The sequence below is a fragment of the Pelophylax lessonae genome (assembly GCF_965119305.1).
Source record: "Pelophylax lessonae genome assembly, chromosome: 6".
Taxonomy (NCBI): Eukaryota; Metazoa; Chordata; class Amphibia; order Anura; family Ranidae; genus Pelophylax; species Pelophylax lessonae.
Genome location: NC_138773.1, coordinates 14015575 through 14038495, shown reverse-complemented (window position 1 = coordinate 14038495; position 22921 = coordinate 14015575). Strand labels below are relative to the sequence as shown.

At 42.5% G+C, this 22921-nt stretch overlaps 1 protein-coding gene across 1 annotated transcript in view; it reads right to left on the bottom strand.

The window, feature by feature from the left end:
• The window catches only part of LOC309557928 (kinesin-like protein KIF13A), a 29760-nt gene extending 15778 nt beyond the window's left edge, over nucleotides 1–13982 (bottom strand). Inside the window, exons 1-3 of the mRNA XM_082260800.1 lie at nucleotides 11915–13982; nucleotides 6180–6430; nucleotides 3249–3461 (exon numbers count right to left, since the gene is read on the bottom strand). Of these exons, the coding sequence (XP_082116926.1) occupies nucleotides 3249–3461; nucleotides 6180–6430; nucleotides 11915–13968 (2518 nt within the window). The 5' untranslated portion in view covers nucleotides 13969–13982. The remainder of the gene's footprint in view (nucleotides 1–3248; nucleotides 3462–6179; nucleotides 6431–11914) is intronic.
• Between the last annotated feature and the right edge of the window lie 8939 nt (nucleotides 13983–22921).

Below are 22921 nucleotides of genomic sequence, written 5' to 3'. Positions count from 1 at the left end.
TCAGTGGACCATCTGACAAAAATGGAACATTTCATTGCTATTCGCAGACTACCTTCGTCCAAACAAACGGCAGAACTCCTGATGAAACATGTTTTTAAGTTACATGATATCCCAAAAACTCTTCTGTCTGACCGTGGATCACAATTTATTTCCAAGTTCTGGCAAGAACTATGTCACATACTACGGATCGAGCGGAAGCTCACTTCTCCTTACCATCCGCAGACCAACGGACAGACTGAAAGAGTCAACCAATGCATCGAGCAATATTTACGTTGTTACACTTCTTACCAACAGGATGATTGGGTGGATCTTCTCCCTCTGGCAGAATTTGCCTACAACAACGCAACCCACAGTACGACCAAGCAGAGTCCGTTCTACTTGAACTATGGGTTTCATCCCTCTATTCTTCCACCACGCATCCTTCCTTCAAATAACCCAGTAGCTTCAGACTATCTTACCCAAATAAAGGACTCTCTGGGTTTGTTTAATACTACCATTGCACACGCTCATAGTCAACAAAAGAAGTACTATGATCTTCGCAGAAGACCTTCTCCTCAGTACGCTATCGGTGACCTCGTTTGGCTCTCAACAAAAAATTTAAGACTGAAAATCCCTAGCAAAAAGCTTGGACCTCTGTTCTTGGGACCTTTCCCAATCAAGAAACTTATTGGAAAAGCTGCAGTACAGCTTACATTGCCAATAGACCTCAAAATACATCCCATTTTCCATGTGTCGCTACTGAAGCCCCATGTTCCTGACCAAGGAATAAGGCCTACTATCCCACCTCCTCCTCCTGTACAAGTTGAAGGTGGAGAAGAATATGAGATAAAAGAGATTCTGGATTCTCGTATCCACAGAGGAAGACTTCAGTACTTGGTTCGATGGAAGAACTATGGGCCCCAAGACGACACCTGGCTAAACACCTCTGACATACATGCCTCTAGATTAATCCGCAATTTTCATGCGAAGTACCCAGACAAACCAGCTCCAGAGGCCTTCAGGAGCCGGCCTTAAAGGGGGGGGTACTGTAATGTTCTTGTACCTTTGGGTACCCTAATTACTCTTTCATAAGTGTATGCGCCCCACCATTCTCTTTTGGTAAGGTGCGCATACACCTTTAAGACTGATGCTGTCATCACTGAGCGCCGGACTGATGGCTATTTAGATCGCCGGCTCTCACTCACATGTGTTCGTTCAAACTGCTTTGTGCCTTGATGCTAACCTGTCTTGAAGCTCTCATGCTTGCAAGCATACCTCGCTGTCGGAACCACGCTGCGCTGATCCCTGTATCCCGCTACCGGATCATCCGCTCTTGCCGAACCTCTCATCTGCTACATTGCTATTAGTGATAAGTACCCCATAGGGGAAACCTCTATAAACTTCATACTGAAGCTTACACTATCTAGCTCTGCATACTAAGGACTATTACTACATCTGCATTATCTAAGATTGCTAGCTCTTGAACCTACTACCACCTGTTCTTGCACTGGGTTGATCTCTCTTGTATGTCCACCTGCTACTCTGTCATCTGCTACCATACCTGATTGCTAAACCTATCTGCATCCATCTGCTACTATCTTACTTTCAAGAACATTTCCTTTCAAGTGTCTGTCATCTACCATCTCTACCCAACCTGTCTCTTCAGCCTATCATCACTGTGTTACTATATACATAAGTCACTCTAGGAAACATCTTATTGAGTGTGTGTATTTACTTGCTGAATTGAGATCCTCCACACATGATGAGTCATTGGGAGTTGGGAATGGTGTCTCAGTGTTTCTCTACATGACTACTGAAGTGGAATATTTCTGAAGCTGAAAATCCACACCATACATAAAACGCAGGAGCGTTACACACATCCAGCTCTGCCCATCTACAGCAATACAAGACCCTGGACTAAACTCTGAATTTGTCAACCAATTATGTATTCTACATTGCACAACAATGACTTGCAAGCATTGGATAGACCAAATGACCCAGAGATATCATATCTATCAGAGAGATGAGCCATTGTCAGAAATACAAGACCTTGGGCCACACCCTGGATGTACCAACCAAGTCTCCAAGTTAAAGCAAAAGCTTCAGCTGTACTCCCCACCTTCGGACACATCTTTTTGACGCGTTTCACCCTAATTGAGATTTATCCAACAACTATGACTAAGCCCAATTAGGGTGAAACACATCAGGAGCCTGGTCAATGGGTGGGGGCTGCAGCTTAAAGGGCTTGTAAAGGTTAATTTTATGTTTTTTTTTTTTTAAATAACAAACATGTCATACTTACCAGCTCTGTGCAATGGTTTTGCACAGAGCAGCCCCGATTCTACTTTTCTGGGGTGCCCTGGCAGCGCTCCTGACCCCTCCTCTTCATCGGTTGCCCCCACAGGGAGACGCTTTCCATGGGGGGCACCAGTGCGGGCGCGCTCATTAGTCTCGCTGCTGCATCCATTGACACAGACAGCAGGACTCAGCGTGGCCCCCTGACTCCCATGTCACTGGATTTGATTGACAGCAGCGGGAGCCAATCTCAGAGTTGTATGGTCTATCCAACGCTTGCATGTCATTGCTGTGCAATATAGATCACAACTCCCACAACCCCTTGAGCTGCATTTGAGGGCAGGAGTTATGGCTAGGGAAAGTCAGTTCTTAAAAGAGATGAGAGTGGGTTTAGGTGTGGCAAGCCACTGAGCAACAAACTTGTCTATCGGCAGTGACAATGCTGATAGTCACACCACCTGCCTCTTCATCAGGAGTTTCTATCGATTTTACAGGTACAGCCTATCTAAGACTCCGTTCACATTAGGTTGCTCCGACTTAGGGGGCGACCTGTGAAGTCGCGTGCAGCACGACTTCGGCACGACTTGCACGGACTTCATAGAATGAATGTCTATGCAAGTCGCCTCCAGGTCGCCCCGAAGTAGTACAGGACCCTTTTTCTAAGTTGGAGCGACTTGTGTCGCTCCTATTAGAACGGCTCCTGTACTACACAGTGGGAGCGTGAGGACCGACAAGTCGCCTGACAAGTCGGATCAATGTGAATGCGGTGTAAGGGTGACAACACTGCCCTGAATCCTGAATTCAGAAATGGTAGAATAGCGTTGCCACCCCAGTAATGGAATTTTCAGGTTCTGGACTTTACTTGACTATACAGTAGTTCTACATAAATATGTAAAAGAAATCCACAGAAGTCTGAATTTTATAGACAGTAAGGATATAAATAATGGATACAGTGGAAATTATTCCACATTTACCTTGAGATGTTTGTAGAATTTTTTTCAGAGATTCAATCTTCTCAGTTATTGTTCTCCTTAGGGCTGACCTGTATGTACTGACCGAGTCTATTTCTTGTCGTGTCAGGGTGATGAGGTCACAGCCGGAGAATTTCCATCTTCCCCAATCTTTCCTCACTGTCTGCTCAGCATCTCCGTCCATCACATCCGCCATGATAATGATTACACGTTTACCTGGACATGTGACAATTGTAAAGGGTAAGAAAAAATGTACATATGTATAACTGGGGATGAGTGTAGTTGACTGTTTTTGTTTCCCTGAAACTTAGGTAAAAATGAGGAGCTTTGTGTGAAATCCCTGCATTTTAGAAAGGTGCATTGCAATCAATGGGAAAAGCACTCATATACAGTATTTAAATGTATGTAAAAATATTTTAATTGTTCTTGTTGGATGACAACACCTGACCAAAAGTAAGCAGGCTACTCTGAGCGTTTGAAGACAAACATCAAACAAAATTCTCAACGCTACCCTTCTCTGTGAGGATGCCAATAGTCCAAAAGGTATGAATCATAGACTAATAGGGTGTACTGTCCATGAACGGTCCATGAAAGTGACTAAAAATAGCCTGGAGGGTTAAAATCCAGTATCTACTGCCAAGGGAAATGCAAGGCTGCTTTAATGCACACCGGCTTGGAGACCCAAAAGAAGAGGGTGTGTTTATCTTTCTACTTTGCGTACTGCTTATAGGTGTCGTATTTACCTCTAATCAGAGAATGGAACCATAGAAATAGACCATGGCCATGGACCTGTAAAGCATGCTGTGGCTAACTACGCTCATTGCACTCAGTGCCAATGTGTGTGTGTCCAACCAGGATCTAGTGGCCAAAGCAGTGTGGGGTGTAGGTCCAGTCCCCAAGGCATTACTAGGTAAGAGGTAACACTTCTCCGAATGCACTGGTTCTATTGTTATAGCTGAAGGCAGTGAAAAGTTGATTGAATAATACAAAACAAAATAAAGGGAAAGCAAAGAAAACTAGTTAAGAATGCAAAACTGCTCTATAAGGGAGAAGAGGTCCATCACCTAAGGACACTTGCAAAAAACAAGGAGTCTGCTTTTGTTTTTCATTGCATAGTTTTTTGGCAAGGGTGTATAGCAGTGTGCAGAGGGTCCATCCAAGCTATTGGGATTTGAGCACATGCATATATTTTTTCTGTTGTAGCGCAGGTCAATGAGCAGACCTGAACCTAATAGCTCACCCCCACCTTGTGTCTTTATGCCCCATGTTGGCATGGTGTCTACTGTAGTATTTGCAATGACAAAGCAGTTGCGGACTGGCCATAAGAGGGATTACTGTGATACAGTTGGCCAGCTTAAGCATACATTGCAACATGTGTGAACTAAGAACCCATGTTTTTCACTGCATAGTTTGCTGTAAAGGGTGTATAGCAGTGTGCAGAGGGTCCATCCAAAATTTGCCGCTTTTGTTTTTGTCTCAACTCTCCAGCATCAAGATTAGGGAACTCTCCAGGCCCTTTATTTTAATTTATATAGAGTGGGGAAAAGGGTGGCTAGGAACATCTAAACCAAGAACTCACAGGACTGGGATGATCTAGATCAGTGGTCAGCAACCTTTTAGACCTCACAGACTACTAAACTCACAATTTTGAGTCCCCGGGACCACTAACATTAATTGTTCATGCCTTATACAAACAATGCTCTGACTCTCTGCCCCCCTTCCCCTGGATCACACTTCTGCCCTATACACACAATGCTCCGGCTCTCTGCACCCCCCGCACCCCCCGCACTCTGCATCACACTGCTGGAGCCAAAACTACAGAGGAGGCATTGGTTATCAATGCGTGCCAGTGCCAAGTTTACTGTTCTTTAGACTTTGGGGGAAAGGGGGCAAAGTGTGGCCTATATAAGTAGAAAATATCCTGACATCAGTGGGAGTAAGCAATGCCCCATCTTTGATATTAGAGGGAAGAATTATGCCCCATCATTAGTGTCAGTGGGAGGAACAGTGCCCCATTGATGGTGTCAGTGGGAGAAATCATACTCCATTGTTGGTGTCAGTGGCAGTAATAGTGCCCCATCATTGGCGTCAGGGGCAAGAATAGTGCCCTATTGTTGGCGTCAGGAGCAGGAATAGTGCCCTATTGTTGGTGTCAGTGGAAGGAATAGTGCCTTATTCTTGGTGTCAGCAGGAGTAATGACACTTTTCCACTGCAAGTACCGGCTCAAATCTACTCGGCCCTGCTTGGCCCAGTTTGCTTTTCCACTGCTGGTACCGCATGGTACGGTGTTGGAACGGTTCGGTACGGTACGGTATGGTTTGCTTTTCCACTAAAGTAGTACTAAAGTTAAGTGGGTGGGATAACAACGGGGTGGGTGGGATTCTCTGACCAATCAGTGGCTAGTAGTGACTGCATGCAAAGGATTGTGGGATATGGTACCGGGTATGGTACCTGTTGGAACCACAATCGAGTAGGTACTGTTTTTGAGAGCCGTACCGTTCGGTTCCATGCAGTGGAAAAGCGCTGCCGTACCGTACCGAACCGTTCCTACACCATACCATGCGGTACCAGCAGTGGAAAAGCACAAAAGCGAGCCGAACCGTTTGGTTCCATGCAGTGGAAAAGCGCCATAATAGTGCCACAAAAGCTGGATAAAGGCAAGCAAAGGGCTAAATCCAGCCCCTGGGCCACAGTTTGGAGGCCACTGCTCTAGAAGCTGGAAATCATGGCTAACCACCTGTGATGACAATACAGTAGGGTAGCAGCTCGGCATGGGACCCAGAAACTAGTGGAAATTGCTGTAGTAGTAGTTGTGTTTACTACAATGATTTTTAACTACCTTGGGGATCACACAGGAATGCTTTATACAAAGTTACATTGGCCCAAGCTGGAACAATTAAATATTTTTTTTTTAAATCCTGTATATCACTTACCACATATTTCTTTACAATGTCTAAGAAATTCTTCCAGCTGAGTCCACTGAGCCTGTGTAGTGAATGAGTGACAGAGAATGATGGGTGAGTATTTATGAACCTCGTTTTTCCAGTAATCTCCAGCAGGATGTGAAATACAGCAGATAGAGGCATCAGAGATGGAGGTCCTTGGAAGGAGATCCGTCAGCCACTGTATATCAGTATCTTTGTCCCAACAGAAAATCCCATGAGTGTTCCTTCTTCCACCACCACTGAAACAGAGATGGGAAGTAGTGTCTTAAAACTGAGATATTTAAAGGAACATAAAGCAAACCTGTTATCATACAAGCTGTTATTGTCAACACCTCAATACAGATCTGTAATAGTAAGATGGCTGTCATTCACTGAAAGGTTTATTTGAATTCTAGGTGAGAGGCGAATCATGCAAAGGCCAATCAACTCTTTGCAAGCCATCAGATCTTCCCATCTATGACCAGTATGAAAGCCTGACCCAAATGATGCAACAAATTTGAACATGACTAGAAATAATCTCACAGAAGAGGGACCAGTCCTATTATCAATAACATTGAGAATCAAAAGTGCTCATTATCAATTGTAGAGAATTCTGGAAAATCTCTGAAATGTGTGATTGTGAGCATGTTATGCAGCAATATACAAAGTACATAGGTCCACGCTCGTTAGGAGAGCTCACAATTGGTTGCTACTTCTGAGTAGGGAGGATCGAACGGTTCGGGTCGACCATCGGTTCGACCCGAACGTTGACTGTTCGAAATTCGCCCGATTTTTGCGGTAAAAGTTCGGAATTCGGTCACCAGAACCACCCAAAATGCAATGGGACAGGAACTGGGCTTTAAAAGCCCATGATTGGCCCAGAAACATCAGTAAAAGCCAATTGAGGGGGGCAGGAGTCTGCTAGGAATGTGATTGGAGTGACTACGGGGTCCAGAGGCCAATCATGAGTGAATACGCCCCCCAGTATATAACATAGCCCCGCCAAACCTCATATATTTATATATATATATATATATATATATATATATATATATATATATATATATATATCTATATATATCTCTCTCTCTCTCTATATATATATATATATATATATATATATATATATATATATATACCCCTATACAGAAGTTCAGGTGTCATGCCTGCCTCCAAACGCCTTCAAAAAACGCCCAAAAAACGCCTGAAATGCGTCTGAAACAAAAACGCCCAGGTGTGAAAGGAGGGTAACACCATCCCTGCTCTACTGAAATTCTAATAAAAATAATCAGTTTTTTTTTTTTTTTTCTGGTTCTGGACATGCTACAGAGCTGAAACTTCACAGGTACACTTTTTAGACCCCCAGACACTAAATCCAAAGAAATCTCTTTTTTTTTTCACTAATTTTTTCAATAATTGGCTCTCTATCAAAAACGACAATTTTTAAGAACTTTTTTTTGCATGATTCATAGTCCCTGGGGCATGACCCAGAACCCTAGGCACTTTTTAGGGGCATTTATTGGGTTTTAGGGCTTCAAAATGGTGTTTTTTGATTCATGAAGTTCGGGTCCCATTGATTTTAATGGGGTTCTGGAATCCGAACTTTCGGGAAATTCGGGTTTTCTGGTCGAACCAAACTTTTCAAAAGTTTGATCATCCCTACTTCTGAGCTCACACAGTAGGCCTAGATCGGGTAGAAGCTGGTAAACCTACCTCCATTTTTTGGGGATTTAGTAGGTGGAAGCCAGGGCACCTGGAGAAAGAGTACAGAAACACAGAGAGAACATACCAACTCCATGCAGAGAGAGCCCCTGTGGGGATATATATGCAGGCCACAGAGTGTTTTGTCTGTCACTGGAAACAAATAAGTTGTTGGCAATCTATTATTTGCCGCAATGACGAGAAGATCTCCAATCTTGTTGTCATTGACGTATTATGGCCATGAATGGGTAGCCTTATGTAAACTACACACGTGATAAACATTACTGAATGGTATCTTAAATTTATGGTCATATAATAATTAGTCATCATTTTGCCACACACGCTCATTCTCTTATTTGATTTCATAAAAAAATCTAAATTGACTATAACATATAAAAGGACATTACCATAGTGATCAATGTCCTTGTACTCATTACTAGGGATGATCGAACGGTTCGGGTCCACCATCGGTTCGGCCCGAACATTGGGTGTTCGAGGTTCGGCCGAATTTAGAACTTTTTGCCCAAAAAGTTCGGAATTCGGCAACCAGAACCGCCCAAAATGCAATGCTTCAGGAAATGGGCTTTAAAAGCCCATGATTGGACCAGAACCATTAGCAAAAGCCAATTGAGGGGGCAGGAGAATGCTAGGAATGTGATTGGAGTGACTAGGGGGTCCCTAGACCAATCATTAGTGAATACGCCCCCCAGTATATAAGATCGCCCCCGCCATATTCCCAGCATTGTTATACTGGACATGGAAGAGAGTGGAAGCAGTTCTGTTAATTTTACTTTAAAAGTGTCATTTAGCTATTTTTAGTGTGAGGAAAGGGATATCTAGTGTAGTTAGAGTGCTCCTTTACACTTAAGTTAGCTTCAAAAATTTAGTTTCTGTAGGGAAAGTGTTAAGTGTCAGGGGACCGTAGTGTAGTGTAGGGTTAACTGACAGTGACTGCTATGGCAGGGTGACAAAACCCTTCCATAGCAGGGTGACCGCTATAGAGAAATGATCATTTCTCTGAATTGCTTCGGCACAGGCATGTGGCTTCTCACCAGCCAAGCATTTTTTATGCTGCAGGGGCTGCCACTGCCAGTGCTTTTTTGAGGACATGTTTGATGTCAGACATGACATCTGAATATGTGTATAGGGGGAATATATAGACATATATGTCTGAATATATACCCCTAGACATATATAGGTGTGATAGTAGCAGAAATAAATGCTTGCGCTAATGAAATCATTTACAGTAATATATTTCTGCTACTATCACACCTATATATGTCTAGGGGTATATATTCAGACATATATGCCTATATATACCCCCTATACACATGTTCAGATGTTTTGCCTGCCTCAAAAGAACCCCAAAAAATGCCAAAAAAACGCTAGCGTCAAAAAAAAAAGATGCCCAGGTGTGTTTTTTCTGGCATTTTTTGGGGGGTTTTGGAGGCAGGCAAAACATCAGAACTTGTGCACAGTACCACTATACACAAGTTCAGATGTTTTGCCTGCCTCAAAAGAACCCCAAAAAATGCCAAAAAAACGCTAGCGTCAAAAAAAAAATGCCCAGGTGTGTTTTTGCTGGCATTTTTTGGGGGGTTTTGGAGGCAGGCAAAACATCAGAACTTGTGCACAGTACCACTATACACAAGTTCAGATGTTTTTCCTGACTGCAAAGAACCCAAAAAAATGCCTGCTATTAAACCGGCAAGGTGTTACAGCAGAGAAGCCATATTCCTGTGCTTAAAGTTTTCTAATACAAACGATCTTTTTTTTATGGTTCTGGACATGCTACAGAGCTGAAACTTCACAGGTACACCTTTTAGACCCCTCAGACACAAAATCACACAAAAAAAAGTTCTTAAAAATTGTCATTTTTGATAAAAAAGCCAATTATTGAAAAATTAAAAAAAAAAAAAAAGAGATTTTTTGATTTTTACTTTGGATTTAGTATCTGGGGGGTCTAAAAAGTGTACATGTGAAGTTTCAGCTCTGTAGCATGTCCAGAACCCCCCAAAAATTAGCATTTTCTTATAATTTTTATTAGAACAGGAATACGGCTTCTCTACGGCGCTTTTTCTTGCATTTATCGGGCATTTTTGGAGGCAGGCATGACTTTTTTTGGATTTAGTGTCTGGGGGGTCTAAAAAGTCTACCTGTGAAGTTTCAGCTCTGTAGCATGTCCAGAACCAGAAAAAAGATAATCTTTCAGTAGAGCAGGGATGGTGGGACCCCTCTTTTACACTTATATGATCTTTTTTTGGGGTTCTGGACATGCTACAGAGCTGAAACTTCACAGGTACACCTTTTAGACCCCCCAGACACAAAATCACACAAAAAAAGTTCTTAAAAATTGTCATTTTTGATAAAAAAAAGCCAATTATTGAAAAATTAAAAAAAAAAAAAAAAAAAGAGATTTTTTGATTTTTACTTTGGATTTAGTATCTGGGGGGTCTAAAAAGTGTACATGTGAAGTTTCAGCTCTGTAGCATGTCCAGAACCATAAAAAAAAAGATTGTTTGTATTAGAAAACTTTAAGCACAGGAATATGGCTTCTCTGCTGTAACACCTTGCCGGTTTAATAGCAGGCATTTCTTTGGGTTCTTTGCAGTCAGGAAAAACATCTGAACTTGTGTATAGTAGTACTGTGCACAAGTTCTGATGTTTTGCCTGCCTCCAAAATTCCCCAAAAAATGCCAGCAAAAACACACCTGGGCATTTTTTTTTTTTTGACGCTAGCGTTTTTTTGGCATTTTTTGGGGTTCTTTTGAGGCAGGCAAAACATCTGAACATGTGTATAGTGTGTATATATAGGCATATATGTCTGAATATATACCCCTAGACATATATAGGTGTGATAGTAGCAATGTTTTAACATTTTTTCATGCTGTGTGTGGCAACAATGCATCAAAATAGAACCATCAGAATATTGGAGTTTAAGAAAAAGTTTCTGCATACCCAACTTCAAAGACCAGGCTACAGTTACTGCATGGTTTAGTAGCAGTTTTCAAAGCTATTTGTGCCAGATACCCAAAGAGAGGAAATTATATTGCCTGGCCCTCGTGTCACACTGTATATGGCCTGTTATTACTTATGTCTAGTGTTGAGCGAACACGGACTGTATTATTCGTGTTCGTACCGAATAATTGGATTTTTGTTACCCGAACAAGGACCCGAAAACTTTACTGTATGTTCGGGTTTAAATTCCGTGTTCGGTCATTTTATTTCCTGTTTTGTATGTAATGGCGCTTTTAATGGCGGGCTTTCAACAGCCAATCAACAAGCGTTTAACTGGTGTGCGCCATCCCAGCCATGCCTACTAATGTATTAGTAGCTGTGATTGGCCATCTGAAGCATGTGACCATGTCTTTATAAGTTTGAGAGCCCCAGCGCGCCGCGTCATTCTGCTGTAGTTTAGGGACAGAGCACACATCATACGTGCTGGCTGCTGATTAGGGACAGACAGTGATTCTGTGAAAAATTGTGTCCGAAAAGAATGCAGGGAAAGGTCGGAGTGCAGGCAGGGAGAGTTATTAGAGCATTTTAGGGCGAGGCTGGAGATTAGGCAGGGACAGTCTTCTACATCGATTTTGCTGTGTGGGGGGTGGTGCAGTGAACAATCTTTTTGCCCTCACTTGAGCCCACTGAGGAGGAGGGAGAAAAAAAATCTATTTTTATCAGTCTGTTGTGTGCAGCGTTCAGCTATATTTCACTACAGATTGCTGTTCTAATCTGCTATTAAAAAAATAATTTAAAGGGGAATTTTTTTTAAGAGCACTTGCCATGCTCTTAACTACATTTTTCTGCCATTTGCAGCACTCTAGCCCTTTCCATTGGTGTTTTAGAGCCATTTTAGTGCCTGAAAGTTCGGGTCCCCATTGACTTCAATGAAGTTCGGTGTCCGGGTAGAGTTCGGAAAAAGTCCGGGACACGGACCCGGACTTTTTTTTCAAGTTCGGCCGAACCCGCCAAACACGGACATCCAGGTGTCCGTTCAACTGTACTTATGTCTTAAAATAAAAAAAAAACAAAAAATAAAATACCTTGGTGAAGTAAAATTATTTTCCTGATGTGGAGTGTTCCGAAAGTAATTGCTGGTTTGTAAAGCTTTAGAAGTTTGAGAACTGGCCTCCCCATATTGCGGTGAACATTGTTCTTGTGTGCCTACACCTATCTCCCGGTATTCTGATTGGGTATTTCCAGTGGTATTTACATTATTATGGAAGCTGTTTGACTTATTCGAGATTTCAGATACTTGTTTGTTTTTAGAAGAGTTACAGTCATCATCGGAGGCTGGAAAGATTTGTGCAAAGCCATCAGTTGCCTTGTGATTTTCGGACATTGCTGAGTAAGTCTTCTCACCCTCAGCCATGCTACAATTCCAGCCGTCCCTTTTAGATAAGATGGATGAGATGTCATTTTCTGTGTTCAGTTCATCATATGTTTGATCCTTAGCTTCAGTGGAAACATTTGTCCTCATATGATTTGGCTTTGGTCTGTTGGGAAGGTGTAAAATAAATACATTGTTTTCTATCTGTATTTTATCCTCATGCCACAGTTGGGTCAATGTTTTGGACAAGCAGCCATTAACATAGGTTTTTGAGTTGTCAACTGGAGTTAGAAAAACCTCTCCATCTTCTGTCTTCCTAATCACACAATGTTCACACTCAACCCCAGGACCAGAGATGTGGATGTCTTGAGAAAGTCCAGAGCCAATCTTGGTGATATCATTTATATTATGGATAATTAATGCTGCACCTTGTTGGATAAGATAGCATTGATTACTAAATATGACAACCTGTTTATTAAGAATGATGCCCATGTTCTCTATATTCTTCTGCCATTCCTGTGTGGTGATTTCGGTCCTCTTCAGCTTTTCTTCCCAGGAGGTTTTCAGATCTCTTAGAAGATTTTCTTTTTCTTCCAAATTTAACTTTAGTTCCTGTACTTCTGCCTCTTTCACTTGTTCTGTTGTTGTAAGCTGCTCTCTGAGTCTTTTTATCTCCTCTTGTAGCTCCTCTATGACTTTGGATTTCACATCCTCGTTCACCACGGCTTGGTTGACTATTCGTTTGGCGCTGTCTGCGTATCTTAGAGTAGAGAGGGTTTCCTGAAAATTATCTGCTGCAGGACTGACTGTGGCCAACATTATCGTTTTACTGTTTCCTCCAAGATTGTTCTTTAGTAGCCAGGTGAGCACAGAGTCTCTATAATTCACGTATTGGCTCCTCCTTTTATTTTCTGAGATTTCAGCCAATGAATTTATGACTAGACCAAGAGTTAGGAGGGATTTGTTGATATTACAACTCTCCTTAAGCTGACTGCCTTGGGCTCCAGATTTGTAGGACCTCTCACTTCCCGCCAGATCTACCAGGCTGGCCTTACTCACCAACTCTCTGGAGGCTCCAGACTTTTGATCGCTACATGTTTGTGTAACGGTCAGTGTTAGTATAGAATGAGAACGACTGCTCTGTTCATTCATCCTGGTTTCTGCAATGGCCCTCTGTTTGTTACCTTGGTCCAGCAGCAATTTAATTTCTCCATAGCTTCGAACAGCGTGACAAGATAACTCCTCAACATATGGACCGATTAGTCTGTCTTCTCGAACTCTTAGTTTCTTTTGGTGTTTTGCTGACCTTAAAAGATCTCTCACCTCCTCATTATATATCTCAAAATAGGAGGCCTCAATCCTGATGGTTTCCAAGTCATTGGACTCTTTATTAAATAAAGCTGAGCAGATTCTTGGCACAATACCAGGTTGGTCATCTGTCCCCATCATTGAAAATGTTTTTCCTGATCCGGTTTGGCCATAAGCAAAGATACACACATTGTAACCAAGCCATATGTTCTCAAGAGCTCCATCTCCGAGATGTTCAAAAACGTCCTCCTGCCCAGTATCATGTCTATCCTCTGTCCAGAAACAGTTGTCAAATGTGAAGATATGAGGATCTTTTCTGTCTTTTTCTTTGCAAGAAATGGGTGGCAGAAGGGTAATACGGTTTCCACTGACCCGAACAACACACTCTGAGTTTAGTCCTTCCTCCCTCTGATTCAGAGGACGGACCCTCACAGCCACTTTCACTTTGCTGTTATTCATTTTCCCAGTTTTAGGTAACCTGTAGAAAGAAAATATGAGAAAATCTGAATCTCCTTATATTATCAACCTTCTGTCTTACATGTGGAAAACAAAAGAAAATGATATTAATAGTGTATTTGCTTTCAAGCTTGGTAAAATATGGCCTATGTATCCTTTGGATATTTATGTTAGTAAATATATTCTTTATATGCTAATACAGTGTACAGTATATGAGCAAAGCGTAAATAAAATGGCTGCCAAGCAACATAAAGACTCTGAATTTACCAGTGGCCTGGGAATGTGCTTGTCGTCATAACCTGTAGTATATGCAAACATGGTACACTAAAGCATAAAAGCCCACATATTTTTTGATCCAGCACTAGTCTCTTGATCCAACACTGGTCTTCCTCTGGATTGAAGAATACCCAACTTTATTTAACCCACTTTTTTACCACACATTCTCAAGGATTTCCCCAGGGGGTTGTCATCATGGTGCTTTGCACTGAAAGTATAATAACACAGAGAACAGTGCTGGTATCATCATGATCTCTGCATCATTAAGGACTGCCTAGCACTGAAGAACAGGCAAAGAGGTAGAAGACGGCTTGTGTCATGTGACTAAGGTTGCCCCCTTTTCTAAGAAAAAGATATTAGCCTTAATGACCTTAGCTGAGGTGGCAGCTCTCATTGTGGCCAAACTAAAGCCTCGTACACACGCAACGAATTTCCGCCGACCGGTCGTCCGTCTTTTGTCCAGAGTGGTGTCTGTTGGTTGGAATGTGCTCTAGACTGCACACAAATTTTCCCGCATGACAGAATTCTACTTCAGAAGTGATGTCATGTGTTTGGTTTCTATGTGTTCTTTCATCTCTGAGCATGCCTAGTCTTGCTCATAAGATTTTTCCCTGTCAAAATCTGTGCTGACTGCACGAAAATCGGACGTGTTTTGATGGAGGACAAAATTTTTATAGCCTGCACACCAGGATTTTTTCTGCCGAAAAGTCGGAGTCGGTTGTCGGAAGCATCATACTAACAAGCTGAAAATTGGCGGATCGGTCGTCGGACGAAAATTCCCGGCCGGATTTTGACGCGTGTGTACGAGGCTTAAGAATCTCTGGAAATAGGCAAGTATAAAAAAAAATTAAACAATACATGGCCTCCCAGGGTGCAGAACTGGAGGCTTTAATGATGTGAGGAAGAGTTATAGCCTCTTCATTTCTGTGTCTACATTGGAAGATATCTCCACGCTAGAGGTTAGCTGCTGGTTCAGTGGTATTTCTACCACTTCTATATATATATAGCACCTTCCTAGATAGGTGCTAGGTAGGGAGTGTATTTGCTCTGCCTGCTTATCAGGGGAGTAGCAGGTAAAACCTAGTTGCTTTTCTGCTTATCAGGGAGCAGGATTTCTAGTCAGGCCTGTTGCATGTGTCCATGTGTGATTCATCTAGTCTGAGGGAGTGTCCCCACTGCACTATGTCCAATAGGGGAGCCTTTTGGACAGTGGAGGAAACCCAGCCAGTGACACACAGGCTTTTGTGGCTGTCCCAGTAGGTTGGCATAGACAGTGTTGCATCCTGGGATAGGCTATAAAAGCCAAGGGCACATGTGGCAGGGTGTCTTTGGGTGGGAAGCCAGGTCCCAGAAGGAGGGTGACGGCTGTCTCTCCTTCTGTTTGCTGTGGATGGTGGTCACAGGCTGTCAGCCTTGTGGACCAGGAGTGTGGTGCTGAATCCAGAGGTCCAGGAAAGCTGACTGATGGAGTAGACGGCAGAGCAAGTCTGGAAAAACAGTGTCTGTGAGTACAGGGAAGCTTGCCAAGGGGTCTGCCAAGGAAGGGGACCACTCCAGTGGACAGAGTCAGTGGACGGGTGTAATCACACACACAGGCAGTGAAAGTAAAGGGGGTTCCAAGTTAGAACCCTGAAGAGAATGACTAAAACAGGAAGATGGAGTGCTAGGCTGTCGGAGGCCTTTGAGAGTAACCTCCCTTGTCTGGGGGGGGGGGGGTGAATTTAGGCCTAGGCTCGGGTGCGGAAGGGATTCCTCTTAATGACACACAGTGGGATCCTGACCAGGGAGCAAGGAGAGGACCCCAAGAATACACTGCCGGGCAAATATTCAGGGAGGAAGACAGCCAGGAGGGCTGGTGAGTCTTACAGTCAGAGGACTTAGAGGCATGCCTGAAGGGACTGGGTGAAAGCAGTCTGGGATAGATGTAGAGTCAGTCTGGGAAGACTGTGGAGTCTTAGCCAGGAGGGCTAGTGAAAGAGGCAGCTGCAGCCAGGCGGGCTGGCAATGCCTGAAAACGGGCTACTAGGATCAGTAGTCACAGGAATAGTACAGCTAAGTACTAAGACCTCTTTTCTGCTACACTACCAAAGGGGCTTGTAGTCCTTGCCTGCAAAGGGCATTTGCTCTGGATCTGACTGGGTCTGTGTTGGATCATCTTTGCCATGTTAGCTGGTCCTGGTAGATGTAGTTCTACAAGCAAGATTGTGCTGGAGGTAGAGGAGGAGAAGTGTATATACTGTGTGTATATAGTTGTGTCCCTGAAGAATTATTCCTGTGCTGATCAAGTGGGCACCCCATAATAACCCTATTCCCTATCCAAGTGCAACTCCTGTAATAAATAAAACAAAAAAAAAAAACAAAGCTGCAAGAATTGATTCCCGACTCCGGCGTGTGTGCAAAATTTGTGTGTCAGAGTGTGTAGGGTGGGATATACCCATATTCACCAGCGGCTCCTATGGTAAAATCTGTATTTTTTGCCAAAAAGTTACTTAGAACCCCCAAATATTATATATATATATATATATATATATATATATATATATATATATATATATATATATATAATATTCTGCAGAGTCTTTGCTAAAAAAAATATATATATTAATTTTTAGCAATAACTCTGGAGAATAAAATGGAGGTCATTGCAATATTTTTTTGTCACTGGGTATTTGCGCAGCGGTCTTTCAAGTGCAATTTTTCAGGAAAAGATACTTTTCAATGAATCTTAAAAAAACTAAACAGTAAAGTTAGCCCAATTTTTTTGTATATTGGGAAAGATGATGTCACACCCAGTAAATAGATACCCAACATGTTACGGTTTAAAATTGCGCACACTCGTGAAATGGCAACAAACTACGATACTTAAAAATCTCCATAGGCAACATTTTGTACATTTTCTTCCGGTTACCAGTTTAGAGTTAGAGAGGAGGTTTTTTTTTAGAATTATTGCTCTTACTCTGACGATCACGGCGATACCTCACATGCGTGATTTGAACACCGCTTTCATTTGTGGGCGTGATTTATGTATGCGCTTTCTTTCGTGCGCGAGCTCGAGGAGACAGAAGTCGCTTTAAAAAAAACGTTCCTATTTATTTTATTTTTTATTTTTAACACTTTTAACATTAACATTAAAAAAAAATAAAAATCTGATCACTTTTATTGCTGTCACAAGGAATGTAAACATCCCTTGTGACAGCAATAGGCAGTGACAGGTACTCTTTATGGAGGGAGCGGGGGTCTACAGTAAAAGACCCCAAACCCCTCCTCTGCACTTCAAAGTATTCAAAATGTTGAAATCGGCATTTTTGAATACTGACAGTTTTTTTTTTTTAAATCAGTGCCATTGGCAGCTAATTAAACCCGGAAGTGACGTTGTGACGTCACTTCGGGGTTACATGATCAGAGACCCGATCAAAGCCGAATCCTGCTTTGTTCGGGACTCCAACCAGCTGGAGGGCCTGTCGGCTGGTTGCTCGGGTCTCCCGGTGGGACAGGAGACCCGGACAGAGCTGTGGAAGGCGGCGGGAGGGGGGCGTCCCCTCCCGCTCACTGGGATGACGGCCGAGCGGCTGTTCAGCCGCGTCGGTTGTTATCTTCTGAAAGCCGACCACCGGCTCTAAAAAACGGTACCAGGGGTGATGCCTGCAGCTGCATATAATCCCGCTACAATCACTTCTTCCAGCCAACGTACACATCCCCCACATGGTTAGGAAGCACCCCCTAGGGACATGCTTAACCCTTTGATCGCCCCTGGTGTTAACCCCTTCCCTGCCAGCGTTATTAGTACAGTGACAGTGCATACTTTTAGCACTGATTACTGTAGTAATGTCACTGTTCCCCTCAAAAGTGTCAGTTAGGTGTCCGATCTGTCCACCACAATGCCGTAGTTCTGTTAACAATTGCCGCCATTTACTAGCAAAAAAAATAAATAAGTTAATAAAAATGCCATAAATCTATCAAAATTGGATTGTACTCACAAATTATGAAGATAAGACAAGCAAAATTCTTATCCTCCTCCGGATACGCCTGATGACAATTATATGGATCCCATGGATGTGTGGGGGTCCGCTTCCTGCGATATCCTGGTGAACTGAATGACTGGTCTGTGAATCCTGGGATGAGTTGTCCAGAGATATCAGCCTAATTCGGTCTGATGAAGGAGCTAGGAGGCTCTGAAACATGGCGCTGCCTACTTCACCGCCCATTGTATGACGTCATCATGGCCAGACGTCGGTTGGACATGCTCTTCAGGTTGGCTTCAGGTTGGCTTGCATTCCAGCCTGGTTACGGTTGGCCATGGCCTTTAGTTGCACCAAAACATGGCACTGCCCTCTTCACCGCCCATTGTGTGACGTCATCATGGCCAGACGCCAGTAGGACATGCTCTTCAGGTTGGCTTGCAGTCCAGCTTGGTTACGGTTGGCCATGGCCTTTAGTTGCACCGAAACATGGCACTGCCCTCTTCACCGCCCATTGTGTGATGTCATCATGGCCAGATGCCAGTAGGACATGCTCTTCAGGTTGGCTTCAGGTTGGCTTGCATTCCACCCTGGTTACGGTTGGCCACGGCCTTCATTTGCACCGCGCTCTCCCCCTGCACGCCAGCCAACGTCTCTGGACAACTCATCCCGGGATTTACTCCATTCTTGGGGTATCAGAGCTGCCTGCTCATAGGGTTATTACACACAGACCAGTCATTTAGTCCACTAGGAGATAGCAGGAAGGGGACCCCGACACATCCATGGGATCCATATGATTGTCACCAGGGGTATCCAGGGGAGGATGAGAATTTTGCTTGCCTCATCTTCACAATTTGTGAGTGCAATCCAATGTTATTAAATGTGTTTTATGAATAAACAGATACACTTTGATGGCTGTGCCTTCTTGTTCCTTTTATCTATTAGTTGCTAGAGGTTCCAATACCCTCATATAAGAAGTGCTTCAGCAGCCAACACAAGTGAAACTTTTTATGGGACTTCCTAATGGACTCCTACAGACTTTCATTCCCATCTTAGAAAAAAGGCATTTATTGAAGGTTTTTTTAAATATTCTGTTTTCGCTGAGAGTTTATTTACTTGGTTTTACAAACATCTATCCCCTACTTTGTAGACACGATAACTTTTGAAAAAAACCAATCAATATACACTTATTCGTTTTTTTTTTTTTAACCAAAAAATACATAGTAGAATACATATTGGCCTAAAATGATGAAAAAATTAGATTTTTTGAATTTTTTTTATTGAGAATGTTTTTTATAGCAGTTTTTTTTTTTTTTCAGAATTGTCGCTCTTTTTTTGTTTATAGCACACAAAATAAAAACCTCAGAATACCACCAAAAGAAAGCTCTATTTGTAGGAAAAAAAAGGACATCAATTTTATTTGGGTACAGCATCGCACGAACGCGCAATTGTCAATTAAAGTAACGCAGTGCCGAATCGCAAAAAATGGCCTGGTCATTAACCACTTCTGGACCGGAAAGGATTTGCCCTCTTAATGACCAGGCCATTTTTTGCAATTCGGCACTGCGTTACTTTGACGGAAAATTGCACGGTCGCCATACCCAAATAAAATTTATGTCCTTTCTTTCCCACAAATAGAGCTTTCTTTTGGTGATATTTGATCACCTTTGCGATTTTTAATTTTTTGCGCTATAAACAAAAAAAGAGCGGCAGTTCTGAAAAAAATTATATATATTTTTCACATTCTGCTATATAACATTCCCCAAAAAAATTAAAAATCAAAATGTTTTAACATTTTAAGCCAATTTATTTTCTGCTACATATTTTTGGTAAAAAAAAATAAATAAAAAAATTGCAAAAAGCGTATTTTGATTGGTTTGTGCAAACGTTATCACATTTACAAACTAGGGAAAAGATTTGTGTAATTTTTATTGTTTTTTTTTTTTTTTTTACAAGTAATAGCAATTTTTAGCGGGACTGCAACATTGCAGCGGACATATTGGACCCAAAACTGACATTTTTGACACTTTCGGGGGGACCAGTGTCATTACTACAGTAATCAGTGCTAAAAATATGCACTGTTACTGTAATAATGACACTGACAAGGAAGGGGTTAACCCTGTGGATGTTTAAGGGGTTAAATGTGAGCCTAGGGGAGTGATTATAACTGTGGGGGGGCTTTTTGAAATGATCATAGAGAAGGATCACAGGCGCTCTATGATCATTCCAGGGAGAAGGACGGTCAACTGTGTTTACAACAGCCGACCGTCCTCTCTCAGCGATGAGCGATCGCAGATGGCTGGCGGCAATCAGAGCCACCTGACCCATGCATCAGCTTCCCCACTACTTAATGGGGGCGGGAGCGCGCCAGCAGCAGCGCGCGCTCACCCCCTAGCTGCAGGCGTGGCGTACAACCGACGTATACCTACGTCGGTTCGCAAAAGAGGGGCTGCCTACCACAGTAAAACTGTAGCGTGCGGTCCTTAACCACTTGCCGACCGCCCACAGTATATTTACTGCGGCAGTCAGCCCCTCCTGGGCAAAGTAGTACAACGTGGCTCATGCAGGAGCCTGTAGGGGGCGAGCGCGCGCCGCCGGAGGCACGCTCCCTCCCCCGCTTGTTCACGGGCATCCCCGCGCGTGTGACCGGCAGCTCCGATGTCCGCCGGTCGCTCGCAATCTCCCCTCCCCGAGAAGAGGGAGAAAGGCAGGCGGCTGATGTAAACAAAGCCGTCTGTCATTCTCCCTGGTGTAACTGCAGAGATCATACGATCCTGCTATGTAGGATCGTATGTCTCTGTGATTACATCACAAGCCACACCCCTTTACAGTTAGAATCACGCCCCTAGAGACACACTTAACCCCTTGATCACTAATAAAGTTAACCCCTTCCCTGCCAGTGTCATTTTTACAGTAACAATGCATATTTTTAGCACTGATTACTGCAGTAATGTCACCGGTACCCCCAAAAGTGTCAAAAATGTCAGTCAGGGGTCCGATCTGTCCACAGCAATGTTGCAGTCCTGCAAAAAAAAATTGCAGATCGCCGCTATTACTCGTTAAAAAAAAAACAATAAAAATGACAGAAATCTTTCCTGTAGTTAGTAAACGCAATAACTTTTGCGCAAACCAATCAAAATACACTTATTGCGATTTTTTTTTACCAAACATATGTAGCAGAAAACAAATTGGCCTAAAATGTTAAAAAAAATTTGATTTTTACATTTTTTTTTTGGGGGGGGGGGATTTCATATAAAAAAAATTGAAAAATATTGTTATTTTTTCAAAATTGTCGCTTTTTTTTGTTTATAGCGCAAAAAGTAAAAATCGCACAGGTGATCAAATACCAGCAAAAGAAAGCTCTGTTTGTGGGAAAAAAACGACGTCAATTTTATTTGGGTACAGCGTCGCACGACCGCGCAATTGTCCGTTAAAGTCACACAGCGCCGAATCGCAAAATAGGCCCTGGTCTTTGAGCAGCCAAATCCTCTGGGGCTTAAGTGGTTAAGAGGTTAAGGGAGTAAAACTTAATTTTAATAGTGTTTGGTTACATCAAAACTTCTTTGAAGTTCAACACTCCAACCAAACCCAGGGCAGGCACTCCTTGCTTTATGTTATGGAAACAAGAGAGAGGGGAACCATGCAGACACAGGTATATTTAGAAGAAAATAGGAAAAATAGATGCGCTGTAGTAAACTGGCCGCTGGCACAAACAAGCAGTATACACAACTTGGGTAAACAATATATAAATAAATGTGACACGCCAAAATATTAATCAGTGAAATCGAACCACATGGAATAAAATACAAAATCAAACTTGGTGTGTAGAGTCCTTCATGCCAAAGGTACAAAGATTAGTGTTAAACAGTCCAGTAAAAAAATGGAAGACTAAAACCCCGTACACACGATCAGATTATCGAACGATCTGTCGTCCGTTTTTTGTGGCATGCTAGTCTGATGTGGAAAGTGAAGAGGTTTTTATCATATGAATTTTCCCCTATGACAGATGTTGGATTGATTTTATGTGTTCTTTCGTCTCTGAGCATGCCTAGTCTTGCACTTAAGATTTTTTTCCGTCGAAATCTGTACTAATGAGACGAAAATCGGACGTTGTATTACGGACAACAAAAATTTTATAGCCTGCACATCAGGATTTTGTCAGCCAAAAAGTCAGAGTTGGCTGTCGAAAGCACCGTACTAACAATCCGAAAAATCGGCAGATCGGTCGTCGCACGAAATTTCCCTTCTGCATTTCTTATCGGGGCTTAAGACTAGTCGAAAGGTCCTTTTCACTAGTCTTCCATTTTTTCACTGGACTGTTTATCTCTAGTCTTTGTACCTTTGGCATGAAGGACTCTACACTCCAACTTTGATTTTGTATTTTATTTCCTGTGGTTTGATTTCACTGATTAATTTTTTGACGCTACACATTTATTTATATGCATAAAAGAAAGATGATAAAAAAAATGACAATATATTCTATGGTTTGGAGCTATGGTAACTTTGTGGGCCTTTAAAAGAAAATAATAAACTCACCATTGAACAATATTTGTTTGGATTGTCTCTCCCGTGTGGTAAGTTCCCTTGAGGTTGGTGTTATCTCGCTGGTCCTGTGCTGTGTTCCCATAGCTTGATCTCTTCTCATCGGTGAAGTTTTGGTTGTCCCATCATGCATTCCATATATGTTGAGGAAATGTAGATCTAACAGAGAAGATTAAGGT